Source organism: Pieris rapae, chromosome 15 (assembly GCF_905147795.1).
Source record: "Pieris rapae chromosome 15, ilPieRapa1.1, whole genome shotgun sequence".
Taxonomy (NCBI): Eukaryota; Metazoa; Arthropoda; class Insecta; order Lepidoptera; family Pieridae; genus Pieris; species Pieris rapae.
The window spans coordinates 2,761,040-2,775,649 of record NC_059523.1 but is presented as its reverse complement, the minus strand read 5'-3'; the positions used below and the strand labels follow the sequence as shown (position 1 = coordinate 2,775,649).

Here is a 14,610-nt window from a genome sequence, read left to right as displayed (position 1 = left end):
TATCTTTATATTGTATCCAAGTAGCTTTCGATGGTTCTGAAATTTTGTCAAAGTTAAAAATCAGCAATGTTTTCCGAAAAAAGTAGTGTTAAAATACAAAAAATAAGTATTTTTAGTACTGGCTATACAATTGTCTACACTAATATTATAAAGAGGAAAACTTTGTTTGTTTGTTTGTTTGATTGTAATGAATAGGCTCATAAACTACTGGACCGATTATAAAAATTCTTTCATCATTCGAAAGCTACATTATCCACGAGTAATATAGATTAGATAGATAGATAGTGTGATTAGATATATATTAAATCTACACTAGTATTATAAAGAGTATTCTACACTATTATTTTACAGTTTTAATTTTACTAGTATATATTAAATCCTTTTTTCGTACAGTGCTTTCTCTTTCCAACGGTTACAGTCATTTTTGCATTTGTATATAAGATTTTGTTGCACAAGACAACCTGTTTGACTTCTTCTATGGATATAGCAGTTGCTATCTAATACTTGTGAAGCATCTCTTACCTCATCAACGTCATCTGCTGTCCAGGCAGCTGGTTCGATGACATGTGCCATGGCTATTGCAGCTATCGAAGCCGGAGTTGCTTGTTTACCTCGATGTTCTTCAGGAAAACGAACATCTGCCTCATGGAATCTACCCCTTATCACCCATTTGTTTGGTGCTACCGCTGCAAAAAATTACGCTATCTAAAGTTAAATATATTGCTAATACAATAGCTAGTATAGCTGTTTTAATAAAAAACCATATTAATTATGTCAATATTAATAATGTCAATATTCAAAATAAACATTTCACAGTTTTTTCTATTTATCACTGGTTATTAGAAAAAGACACAGGCGTAATAATACAAAATTCACTGATAAAATTACCAAAACTTACGTTTAAGTTTATTAACAGGCTCGGGCATCTCTGGTCGTTCGCTCACTACGACATCTGCAATGCTAAAAGGTTTTCGCTTCAAATCTGCCATACTGTCCAAGAAGTGTTCGCAAAGACGCGAAACCCGACTAAAGTATAACACGCAAGCTTTACCACCATCTTGAAGACCCACCTGATAATCATGAGAACTTTAATAGGATAGACGTACTTCAGTTCTACCTTCCAAAAATTATTATTTATGAACTACTTGGAAAATGCATACTCAATGCATACATGTGTTGCTCCTTCGACATCTACTGTGACCCAATACAGATATAATAAATTCTTACTAAATATAAAAAAACGACAACAATACAGTCAGAACATATCGTAAATTTTTTAAAGAAATATTTTTATGTGATTTGGTTCATCTCTCTTATTTCTGCCACATGGTCACTATCGGACGAGTGGTCTAAGCGTAAGCCAGCCAGTTATTAATAAGGTACAAACGCTACGGCTGAATATCTTTCAGGTCGCTAGTTAAATAGCGCCGTTTTGTTAAGACGATAGGCTGTTGATTGAACAGCTAATTAAGCTAGTTGGCTACATGTATATTGTATATAAACCTTTTATTTTAGTAAAAATTGTATTTTATTTAGATTCTATGTAAAGGAATTTATACTGTGATAGCTTCAAGCACTACAACCCAAACGTGGTTTTATGGTGTATTGTACTTTTAGTTTATATGTACGCAATAATTATTAAAAAGTACTTTATAACTATACCTTATATCCATATCTGTCCGCCGGCCATGGATGGTAGCAGTAATATTTACCACCCTCATTCCAAATAGATACTTCAACTTCACCCGGAATCTAGAATTTGTCAAAGTACAATCAAAAGCACCAATCTCTATTTGAGTTTTAATATTTATGGCATATATTTAATGACTAAAACCAATTAAGGAAAAATACAACAAATATGAACTAAATATAAAAATACAATTGTATACTATAAATATCTAACGATATATTTTTGTACCTGTAAGACCCCAGTATCACACTCCTTGAAAAAACTCTCCAGGCCTCGGCAGAGATCCAACACCTTTGGGTCGGTAGATATCATTTTGCCCCACACTGCTATTCCGCGGTCCTGAAAATAAGAGGAAGTTATATATGATTTCAATTATAAACGTCAATTAGAACAAAACTCTTCTTTGGATAGTGTTTTTTATTAGTTCTTTTCACTGAACTATAGCTGTCGATCGTTCAAATAGGGAATACCATTCTAAGTCTTCTGGAAACCCAAGGGATATTAATAACAAATTTATTAATTCATCATTAGCCACTTTTTAAGTCCATTTCTGGATGCAAGACTGCTCCATCTACCTCCAATAGGCCCTGAACTAGCCTCTCTACATCCACTTGGGTCCGCATCCACCGCCACTTACATGTTGCAATAACACTTATTACGTCACTCACGCCGCCGGCCAAACTTATTGTTTAGACAATTTAGTACAGCTTACCAGCATCTTGTGGACGATTTTAAATCGTTTTCTCACTTTTACCTAAATATTGCGGAAATACTTGAATGTGTACACATACCTTATGGCTATATTCTGTATCTCGTATTCTGAAGGTCTCTTTAAGCTCACCCAACACGAGTCTTCTGATCGGTCCACTTCTCTCTAGTAGGGATTCCTGCGTTTATTTTAAAACTTAGTAATTGACTCAACACCTCAACCGTTTATCAAACCCTCAATATTATATAGACTTACAAATATACACATACATTTAATTCAAGCGGCTTCATCGCTAATATGCATTTGCTTACAACCAAAACAATTTTAAAATAATGGAAAATGGAAAACCACTAAATAATGATATAATAAAAATTAAATATGTTTTAAAATAACTATGTATAAGCACCCTGAAAAAATTCCAGCCAACATCCAAAGTCTCATCCAGTACGTCTTCGTTCCAGGCCCGTGCGCGATACCGCCGCAACATGCCGAGGGCAGCGACGCAACACGCGATACTCGTGAATGTTTTGAAAGTTTGATATCTGAAATACAATAGGTGTTTTTGATTAATTTTTAACCAATTTTTAATATATAAAAAACATCACTTAAATTATTGAAAATTATTGCAAAAATGAAATCATTTGGTATTATTTAAAATGGGTTAATTTATTATTAATATGCGTTTTATCTTATTTCATAGAACGTTGTAGAATTGAAGATGAAAATTAACGGTGACAAACTGTGACTATTGTATATACTGAATCTGTGTTGCTGGTGACAAGAAACTTAAAGCTGCTACATCCTTAACGTGGACCCGTGGTGGACCCTGGATGTCTTAAATTTTTTCAAACATACAAATAATTGACATCAAAACTTCTAGAATTCCAATAGTTTTGATATCTTGACGACTTAATAGTTATTAACAGTAAAGAGTTATTTATACAGCTGACCTGTAACTGGCCATATGTCTCGTGCCTCTCAACAGCCACTTCTCAACGTCAATTTGCTGGTACTGAGAGTGGTAGTTCTGGTCCGCAATCTCCACCGGGCTATGAAGAACTGTCTCGGACTTTGGACGAGGAATCATGTCGTCTCTAGAATTTAATATTAAAAATTATTATTTGACCCTTAAGACACGCCTACGATTTTCACTACATTATCAGACTTTTCTCAGTTGAGATGTTTATTTATAATTAAATCTTAGTTTCCATTTGTATTTTATACAGCCAAGTTAAGACGGAAGCACCAAGGGATGAGACATTTTTTTCTACCTTCCATATGCGTGTCCATCTGATTTAGGGCAATACAGGAAGAAATCCTCTCCACGAAGCTGCATTAACTGGTCTATTGTTGGACCAGGCGGTGCCTTTTCTGGGGCTAACGGTAGTTGGGGAGGTGGCTGTGATGTAAAGATAAGAACCGTTATATCAAAAAATATCGCGAAGAAAGAGAAAGAAAGAGATATGACAAGTTTCTATTATCTTAGAAATCATAGCATTTTTTTAAGGCTATTTTTCAGGCCTATCTATATTAATTTATAAATGTAGCATATACAATATATTATTATTAAAAATAATGTATGTTACAGCATGGAGCATGGCACATAAAAAGGTTGGGAAACTCTATATTGAAATATCTCATTTTTGAAATAGGTCAGTTGAGTAAGTAAATATTTAGATTTACCTTTTTGTAGGTAAAACATGAAAAAATACGTTGCATTTTTTATAACCCTGAAATGGATCTTTGACCCTTTTTCCGTGAACTTTTTTAGTAGCAACACTTATGAAAAAATTCTACGGAATGAAAAATCAGAGTTTAGATGTGATTTAAAACTTACTTCTTTAGGTTGTTTCTGATAAAAGTCCCGAACTTTTTTCCGGGACGTTGCCCTGGATGTTGCTAGACTCACCGCGCTGAGGGAACACTGAGGATATTTGCCCTGCAATAAAAAATAATCTAAGAAAATATCCTTACATTTTGTTATGTTTATGTGTTAAGTTTGAAAACTGTAATCTCAATTATGAATAAAAAATTTAAACTCAAATGTCCTTTTCCAAATTTGTTTTGTGCTCAAGAGTTATTTTCTGCTATTATTTTATATTATATTACACATGTTATTTTTTTTCCATTGGGTTGTAAGCTTTAGTTGGCTGGCGGTAATTACGTAACTGGAAGCCTGGATGGTCATGACAAGGCTCATTGCAATGGACTGCAAATGCCCATTTTAGTTGTACATTAGATTGTAAATAAATTCTAACACAACCATATGACTTATGATTGTCTGTTTACAGAAATAATAATTATTATAAATTCCCTCCGTAATTAATCACACCTCCGATTAATTAATTTTAGAATTTTAGAAACTAAATTAAAAGTGTATTTTGATTTGTTTGACTGACCACTTCTTTACGCGCTAAATTGTTGGAAGTTTTTGTTCCTACGTATTTTCTACGTTAGAATTAATTCTATAATTGCTGTATTTTAAACCAATAAAAGTAATGAATATTTCATACCTCTCTTATCTTTTTCTCTATCAGGGCATTAATATTAATACTATCCCATTCACTCCTACAGTGAATCTTGAGCGCTTTGAGATCTAGTTCATAATCTGGTTCCCGGATCAGCGGCTCTTTTTGGACCACCTTAATAATAATAATAACAATAAACAATTTTATAAGATCCACTTACCACTATAATATAGTCAGTGCTATATCTATAACTTATACATTTCAATTTCAGTTGTGAGGTATCCTTACATCACAATTAAACAAAATGATTGCATATCTAAATGTATTAAGTGATGAACACAAAAACAACTTGTAAATTAATTCAAGCCTTCAAGGTGATATATGGTACATGATATTTGATGGCTTTAAATTATAAATAGAGAACAAATATATATTATTCATTTGTCTGTATTGTCAGAATATCATCGATATCTTAGTTTTCTTTTATGAAAATGACTATTTAAGCTTTCAAAGCAAAGATAGGAAGTTAACAAACGAACAAAATTACGTCTCACCTCAATACTAGTCAAGGTAATAGGAGGTTTTGGAGTGCCTTTCTTTGCAGCGTCCAAATCACCGTAGTTTGCCAGAAAATCTAATACGAAAGATGTTATACCGGCGTATCTTAAAAACGCACCAGCGCCGAACCTATTAAAATAATTTTAATTACAAAAACTAGTTTTTAAACGCTGTGACATACTTCTGAGTCTACGGTTTCGCTTGTGTACTTACCTACCTTTATTCAACATAAAGTCCACCTAATCAAGATCATATGAAAATAAATCCTCAACAATTTTTACGCGAGTACTATTTACATATTAGGTCCTTACATATGAAATTGGCATTTTATAATATGGGAGGAACAAAAAGTAGATTGTGTTTAAATAGAATATATTTAATTAATAAAAATATATGTACCATTGCTATCGATGCACTTTGCCATCTTTCTTGTAGTTAGTAGTAATCAAAAATAGTTGATTGATGATAAATATATTGATTTTGGAATTCCTAACCAACTTTGTAATATAATATCTCTATACTATAACAAAATGCCCATTTACATATTTATATACAAAATAAGAAAAAAAATTAAATAAAGAGTTGTGATAAACGGTTAAATACATCGTGTTTAATCATCGTCCAATTTAAAAAAAAATGAAAGAGATCGCTCTCATCATTAAGGCCGCAATTCTGAAGAATTAATGAAATCGGCTTTACTTACAATTTATCAGGTTGCCCCATATCATTCAGCATGTGGGGGTCAAATATGTAGCAGACAGTTTTCACTTGACTCCCAGCATCCGGTGGGGGCGGATGACCCCATATTAGGAAATGCTTGTCGCCCGCAGATAAAATCATCATGTACGTCCCGCCCACACGCTTTTCCATAAGTCTGAAAATTGACAATACATTCTTGATACTTTTTTGAGGTTGATTTAGAAGAAAACTTGAGTATTAAAAAACATTTTAATTTAGATTCATGAAAGATACATAGGTACTATGCTTTTATATTCGATTAGTATTTTGTTAATATTTGTTATATGTTAAATACTATTTTTTTTCGCTATATACTGAAAATTGTCTGTATAAAAAAAGAAATGTATGTTTCTGTGTAAAAAAAATAAATCTGTGTGTAAAGTGGATAAATTGTTGGGATAAATATTTTCGAGGTGCTCGTAGTACTTACGCCATCAAATCAGCCTCCGCCTGAATATTATCGGGATGTTTCGCGAGCAATCCCCGATCAGTTTCCACCATCTTAACAGTATACTTTGTGTCATGGAAGTACAGTGATGTTAGGAGCTGGTTCAGTTGGAGCTGGGGTTTACCTATTAGTTCACAACACGATAAAATCTACCATGATTCTACTACGAATGTAAGTCATTGGCCTATTGGTGGGAACGCCTGTCTAGGAGATGCGAATTTGTCCGCCTTTTTATGTTTTTATTTTATATAACTTAAAAGGGGGCAGGGCAGGAGGTTCGCCTGATGTTAAGTGATACAACCGCCGATGGACACTATCATTGACAGAGCGTTGGCTAAATTTGTTGGCTAGTTCGTTGCCGGCCTTTTAGGAATTTGTACCTTCTTTTCTTGAAAGTAAGTTGAATTGGTTCAGACATACAGTTCAGTGGGCAGCTGGTTCAATTAAATCGCTTTTTACAAGTTAAAGATCCCAACTAAATATATAGGTTTTATTCCATTATTTATATAGTGACCGAAACACGACGACATATAAAGTTCTGTAGAAAATTTTCCGAAAACTTTGCAGTCCATACAGGTTGTAAAAGTACCCACCTAGCTACTACCCTTATATTAAGGGTTGAAGAAATTCCATTGTACCTAATACAGTTTAAATAAGTTTTTATAAACTATTTACCCTTATAGCACTTCATGGCCAGCATACACTGTTTATAATATCTATCTCCACCATCTATCACTTCATCCACATCTCTCCTGATTAATTCAGCCGGTGTCTTCTCTTCCAATAGCGCTCGGCATACAACTGCTATGCAGGCAGTTTGCGAGCCTAAATGGAAACTTAAAATTTAATATTTGTAACGAAAATTTTGCGTTGTGAGTTTGTTTAAACTCAAACAAACAATACATTTACACACATTTTATATTCAAACCTCTATTTTGGTTGAAATAATTGTGTATTTATGTTATGCACACATACTTTGATAAGCAAATACTACGTAAAATTATTTTCAATTTTTCTTTTTGCTACTGGAAACCTATGACAGCTGTTATGAATTACATTAGAGACAATGGTTTCCTTTCAGTATTCTCTCACAAATGCGATTTTATTTTAATTTTACCGCAAGCAGTAGAAGAGTATTTCTTGGAGTTGCACCCAACACTTCCTTGAAGCATCATCTTATTCTTCTCCACTTGTGTAAAGTTGTGCCAGATCTACCAAAATACGATTATAAGCAAAACTAAATTTTATAACTTAGTAGTATTAAAATATCTATAACAAACCCAAAGTAGGTAACATTCATTAAAATGTATATGCAATTTATAAGCGGTAAAACAAGTATTAATATGACAACATTTAACTGTGTGTGGCTACTTTCTGTACCACAACGTGTTACTGCAAAATAGCCAACAAAACCACAAACATGAGATATTCAAGCATTTCGTAAGCACTATATAGAGGCCGAGGGGTCCTTAATCTTATTTTTGATGACGTCACATGAGGCGTGGAAGGATCTAGATACGTGATTATGTCAAGAGTTATTATTTACTTTTTTTACACATGGCATACCCACAATATGTCTATGCCTGAGCATGCATTTTTGAGGATTTCTACAAATTACCGTTGATCCACTTTTCGATTGTTCAAGATATCGTATCAAATAGACAAATCAAATTTATAATATAATTAAAGAGCTTAGCTCACTTTTGCTGATAAGGATGAGGCGGTGATAAGTAATTATAGTAAATCTGCTTACGTCATACTTGAAAGGCCCCATAGTTAAATTAAAAGTACTAATATGAAGAATACAATCAGAATGAAGATTCTCTAATGCGACGCGTAAACAATTGAACTGGTGATGTAATAAAAGCAGAAACCCCTTACCCTTTTCAACTTAGCACATTCATACAATGGCTGAGTGATCTCTTCTCGCGGTATGCGCAAGCGTCGCGGCCTACGTCGGCGCCGTCGTAAGTACGGCGGTATCCATTTGCGCGTCTCTATTTCTGGTAGTTCAATCATCTAAATGATTTAATAAATCCCATTATACTTTTTATAATTTATGTTTTTGACAGGTCAAAATGTTGCATTGTAGTTTCAGCATAAATTTATAAAAAAATCTTTTGTAATAACCGACTTTTGGCTATTACAATGATTTGTCAAGCCAAGACAAAATAATACTCACAACTCTAGGTAACTTCTGAGGCGGTGGAGGAGGCCTCCACGGTCTTGTTTTGATGCTCGGCTTCGTTATTTCGGGCCATCTCCTTTTAAACCTATTTTTACGTAAATATGCCCTATATTCCGCCTCCCTGAAATTTTAAAGAGGTATTGACCTGGAACTGATTTGAACCTTAAATTGTTAACAACATGAACATGTTATTTATTTATAAACATATTACAGATCGTCTGCAATTAATATCAATCATATGTAAACGTATAATAAAACAAAACAAAGCAATACAAAAAACCTTGATTATTTTTTTTATCACCAGTCGAACACCTAAATGGCCCGAAACAACTACGCAAACTTACGTGAGATTCAAACTAAAACAACTCACTCTCGTGCAATCTGTGAAGGGGTTTTAGGTAACTCTTCTGGTTCCTCCGGTTCATCCTTTCCTTTTGCCTTTTTCTTATCAGGAGCATCACCCCCCGCCTGCTGTCTATAAAATATCTCTGACGTAAATGTTTAATTTTGATATATTCAATAATTTGCTCCCGGTCATCGGCGTAAGACACAATGACGGGACCATTATCTGACACGAAACTATTAAATCTAGTGAGTTAATTTTAATGTTTAAAATTAATCGCGTTATAGCCTTGATTTATAAAAATATTCTAAAAGTTCTTACTTTTTCTTGTCAGCCATCGTGATCCGTAGATTCAACCAGTATGCTTATATTTTTTAATTTATTCATTCATCAGATATGCTAAAATTATAACATTTAGAAAACAATATGCAAACTCATTACTTAAATAAAATATTATGTACCCACCCTTTTATAATATTTTAGCTATTTTTCAATTTTTTTGGAGTATTTTTAGATTTTGTTACAAAAAAACATCCACATCACGTAAAGCATAATATATTTTTTTGGTAACTGTCATTTTTTTAAATATGTCAAATAGAAATTCAAAGGTTTTTTTTTCGGTCAGGAATAATAGCAAAAAGTTTTAAGGTCATATCCGATTTCCAAAAAACGGAACCATATTACATATCTACAATCTCTATTCTATTGCATTCGGCAATTTTTTAAGTTCCCTGTAATTGATATTTGGATTCCTACAATCTGCGCCTAGATTCAATGTACGACGTTGTCATACCCGCTAACAGTATTTAAGATTTTGGGCCGGCTATTCGGTGGTTAACAGCAAAATATCCTTTTTTATATATGTATATATAATCGCAATAGTTATAACTTTATCAAAATATCCTTCCTTCAGAATTTCGTCGGCTGAGTGCCTAGTTCGCAAACAGGACTGTCTTAAACGAGGTTGGAGCCCTTGGACACAAGAGTTTGGGGTCTTATTGGAAAGTATAATGCGAATTTTATTAATTAATTTTATTTAGGCGTAGGGACCTGACGACCCCATCGCCCACTGGTGAAATAACCTGTGAAAGAGGTTATTTCACCAGTGCAATCAGTCAACCCCCTTCCTAGTGGGAGTGCCATGCTGTTGCTTTCGGGCTTCAGCCAAATGGGCAGGCACGACCGGGGCAGTACCACTGTCTCACAGAAAACCGGCGTGAAGTGATGCAATAGGTTTATCTTATTGTACTCGCGTTTCGTTCGGTGAGTGAGACTCCCGGAGAACGCCCACCATGCCGATTGGCTGGGTTCTGAAACCACCGATCACGCGGGAAGATCCTTTCACGACTTTGCTTTAGCCTACGACCTGACACAAATGGTCCCTGCGATTACGCGAATACCAGATGTGGACGGTCATAAACCCTCTTTGTTGGACCTTCTGCTGACTTCGCATCCGGAGAACTATCAAGTCTCCGTTGACCCGCCTTTGGGTTCATCGGATCATTGTGTGGTCCGGAGTACTGTGCCATCTACGCGCCCTTCGCGGTCGCGCTTTTTGGGTTTTCGCCGTATTTGGCACTACAAGTCAGCAGATTGGGACGGGATGCGGTCTTTCTTTGCGTCCTACCCTTGGGGGCCTATTTGCTTTTCGTCTGAAGCTCCAGATTCCGTCGCTGCCTCTGTCGCCGAAGTGGTTCTGCAGGGAATGGAACTCTTTATTCCTTTCTCTGCGGTGCCGATCGGTGGCAAGACTCAGCCCTGGTTTAAGCGTTCTTGCAAGACAGCCTCGCGTCGAAAGCGAGAATGCTTTAAGGCATGGGCAGAAGCGGCGAAATCTCGTGATGCTAATACCAGCGAACTCAAAAAAGCATATAACTCAGCCTCCAGGTCCTTCAAACAGGAAATCACTAAAGCAAAGTCAGAGCACATTGCCAGATTTGGCGAGAGATTGGCCCAACTCCCTTCGGGGACTCGAGCCTTCTGGTCTCTAGCCAAAGCTGTCCAAGGGAATTTTTGTCAGCCCTCCATTCCACCATTGCACAGGGAGGATGACTCGCTGGCCCACACTGCGAAGGAGAAGGCCGACCTTTTAGGCTGTCTCTTCGCGTCCAACTCGACTTTGGATGACCGAGGGAGATCACCACCGAGCATTTCACGGTGTGATTCTTCGATGCCGGAAGTTACATTCCGGCAACGTGCTGTCCGTAAAGCATTATCTTCCTTGGACATACATAAGTCGAGCGGGCCGGATGGTATTCCTCCAATTGTGCTGCGTACTTGTGCTCCTGAGTTGGCTCCGGTCTTAACGCGCCTTTTCCGGTACCTGTACTCGCTTGGCACTGTCCCGGAGTGCTGGAAGATCGCATCGATACATCCGATCCCTAAAAAAGGCGATCGCTCCGATCCGTCCAACTATCGCCCAATAGCGATAACCTCCTTGTTCTCCAAAATAATGGAATCCATTATTAATTGCCAGCTCCTGGAGTATCTGGAGGGCCACCAGCTGATAAGTGACTCTCAGTACGGCTTTCGTCGTGGTCGTTCGGCTGGTGACCTTCTTGTATACCTTACGCATAGATGGGCGGAGGCAATTGAGTCCAAGGGGGAGGCTCTAGCGGTTAGTTTGGACATAGCGAAAGCCTTCGATCGGGTGTGGCACAGAGCACTGCTCTCGAAGCTTCCAGCCTATGGGCTTCCCGAGAAATTATGCGATTGGATCTCCAGCTTTCTGGCCGATCGGAGCATCAAGGTCGTCATCGACGGAGCATGTTCCGACCTTAAACCCGTGAACGCTGGGGTCCCACAAGGCTGTGTTTTATCCCCGACCCTGTTTCTTCTGCATATCAATGATATGTTGCAACTTAGCAACATTCACTGCTATGCGGATGACAGCACTGGGGACACTCTTTACACTGGCCGGGCACGTATTTCTCGGGCAGATGTCGATGAGTACCGGAACAAACTTGTGTCTGAAGTAGAAACCCTACTACGTGGAGTCTCTGACTGGGGCAGACTAAACCTAGTCCAATTTAACCCCAAAAAGACACAAGTTTGCGCGTTTTCCGCTAAAAAAAACACCCTTTGTCGCTACTCCTCTTTTCGAAAACACTCTCCTTAAAGCCACAGCCAGCATTGGAATACTTGGCGTTGACATATCGAACGACGTTCAGTTTCGCGGTCACTTGGAGGGAAAGGCAAAATTAGCCTCCAAAAAGCTCGGTGTGCTCAGCAGGGCGAGACGGTACTTCACTCCGGGCCACCGCTTGCAACTATATAAAGCGCAAATTCGGCCCCACATGGAGTACTGTTCCCACCTTTGGGCGGGTGCTCCCCAGTACCAGCTTCTTCCACTTGACCGTATTCAACGAAGAGCGGTTCGAATCGTTGACGACCAAAATCTCTCCAAGCGGCTTGATCCTTTGGCGTTGCGTAGAGATGTGGGGTCTCTCTGCATCTTCTACCGCATTTACCATGGAGAGTGTTCAGAGGAGTTGTTCGGATTAATACCTGCAGCTGAGTTTCATCATCGGACGTCGAGGCAGAATACGAAATTCCACCCGTATCACCTCGACGTCCGCCGTTCCACAACTGCGCGTTTTTCCAGGCAGTTTTTGCCGCGCACCACCACTCTGTGGAACCAGCTGCCATCTGAAGTATTTCCGAACCAATTCGACTTAGGGTCCTTCAAGAAAAGAGCGTACCAATTCTTAAAAGGCCGGCAACGCACTCGCGAGCCCTCTGGCATTGAGGGTGTCCATGGGCGGCGGTATCACTCAACATCAGGTGAGCCTCCTGCCCGTTTGCCCCCTGTTCTATAAAAAAAAAAAAAAAAAAAAAAAAGAATTACCTATAATAAAAAAGAAACTAAGTATGACCATTTATGATGAAGATTAAAATGAAGTATGATATAATGTCATTAATATTAGAATGCTGCTGGTTTTCTGGTTTCTATTATATCCTTAAAGTCAATTTCTTGAAGGATATCACTTTCAATGCACATAATTGACAAATTACTCTATCGTTCTAGTAACATGCGAAAATGACCACTCTTCACTGCAATTCATAACCATTAGACCATTCGTCAATTTACGAATAAAAATATTTTTAGTCAAGTATCTAGTTTTCGTTTTACCATTTGAATTTGGAAAACTTAAGTGAAGTCACTATTTATATTTTGAAAAAGCCGTGGCTTTACGAATCCAAATATCATGGACTTCTTCCTGTAAAATGTCGTTACAGGAAGTACCAGGGTCAGGAGACACAGATACATTCTGCAAGCTTGCAGTTATAATTCACAGTAGCTTGAAGTCGATGGTTTAGCATCTAATGTGTGCTTGTCATTTTCGTCACACGTCACCTCTTTTTCCTGGTGATATTCTGAGGTACTTTTGTCTTGCGGTGATGAGAATGAATAATTCCTCGGCCTATTAAGCTATTGCATAGATTTTATCGCGGGCTTTGAGCGCGGCGACTGAATCAAGAAATTCCGTAACGAGAAACACCTAACAAGATGACGTAATATAGGTGCGGCCAATACGCGTTAGAGCGGGACATAACGCATACTGCGTATTCACATCTCTCTGACGATATCGGTCACTAGCGTAAGTGCGGCCGGTTCGGCTGGTACGCGTTAAAGTGAGACATACCATATAGACGTGTTTGAATTAATATCAAAGAAAAAAAATACTGCATAATTAAAAAGTAAATAAATAATTATAATTGCTGTTGCAATAGCTTTACCGCGGCAGTCCCCGAGTGCCACACGTTTTTTTTTCTTCCCCCGCTTATAGACAATAATTCGAAATTTATATGTTTCGACGGTGCAGCTTGACTTTGAAATCGGAGTGATTGCGTGATATAAAGGCGTAGTATATGCTGTGTAAATACCTTCATATAAGATTACTGATTTGTGAAAAAAGTGCCCGTGTGTCCTTATGATGAAGACGGTATGGTTCGTATATCGACATATTTATAAGATTTTTAATGATCAATTTGCAATTTCAAACATCTAATGTAGTCTTAGCCCTTACTGATCTGTTAAAATCTGTCTGATCAAACCAAGCAATGTACAATAATTGTACATTGCTTGGTTTGTAAATTTTTACAAACTGATTAATTATTAATGTATTAATAAAGTATAAACTAATTTTATATATTGATTTTTAGAAAAATTAAAAAAGACATATTTACATTGAAATCATTTTTCATAATTTTTGGCAGTTTTTATTACAATGAACATAAAACACACACAAATTGACAAATAATATGAATTGTAAAATATAATTAAAAAAATACTTAGTTTAAACAATTCGCTGGAAGTTGGCAGCACTGCTTTCGATAAGTAAGACAGGATATAAACATTTCAGCAGTTCTGTCAGTTTCACATCATCGTTACTATCTATATGAATAGCTTTATCTGTGACTAAATTCCTAATATAATCTAGCGTAATTACCATGTTAATACTTTA

General features: G+C 36.9%; 1 protein-coding gene across 1 annotated transcript in view; it reads right to left on the bottom strand.

Moving 5' to 3' along the window:
• The window catches only part of LOC111000721, a 31,748-nt gene extending 22,094 nt beyond the window's left edge, over positions 1 to 9,654 (bottom strand). Inside the window, exons 1-20 of the mRNA XM_045631499.1 lie at positions 9,608 to 9,654; positions 9,464 to 9,541; positions 9,170 to 9,274; positions 8,794 to 8,920; positions 8,493 to 8,630; positions 7,729 to 7,822; positions 7,287 to 7,436; positions 6,594 to 6,735; positions 6,129 to 6,299; positions 5,422 to 5,554; positions 4,913 to 5,041; positions 4,237 to 4,338; positions 3,671 to 3,798; positions 3,350 to 3,493; positions 2,806 to 2,941; positions 2,482 to 2,577; positions 1,919 to 2,029; positions 1,663 to 1,752; positions 899 to 1,070; positions 523 to 686 (exon numbers count right to left, since the gene is read on the bottom strand). Of these exons, the coding sequence (XP_045487455.1) occupies positions 523 to 686; positions 899 to 1,070; positions 1,663 to 1,752; positions 1,919 to 2,029; positions 2,482 to 2,577; positions 2,806 to 2,941; positions 3,350 to 3,493; positions 3,671 to 3,798; positions 4,237 to 4,338; positions 4,913 to 5,041; positions 5,422 to 5,554; positions 6,129 to 6,299; positions 6,594 to 6,735; positions 7,287 to 7,436; positions 7,729 to 7,822; positions 8,493 to 8,630; positions 8,794 to 8,920; positions 9,170 to 9,274; positions 9,464 to 9,480 (2,349 nt within the window). The 5' untranslated portion in view covers positions 9,481 to 9,541; positions 9,608 to 9,654. The remainder of the gene's footprint in view (positions 1 to 522; positions 687 to 898; positions 1,071 to 1,662; positions 1,753 to 1,918; positions 2,030 to 2,481; positions 2,578 to 2,805; positions 2,942 to 3,349; positions 3,494 to 3,670; positions 3,799 to 4,236; positions 4,339 to 4,912; positions 5,042 to 5,421; positions 5,555 to 6,128; positions 6,300 to 6,593; positions 6,736 to 7,286; positions 7,437 to 7,728; positions 7,823 to 8,492; positions 8,631 to 8,793; positions 8,921 to 9,169; positions 9,275 to 9,463; positions 9,542 to 9,607) is intronic.
• Positions 9,655 to 14,610: the final 4,956 nt, after the last annotated feature.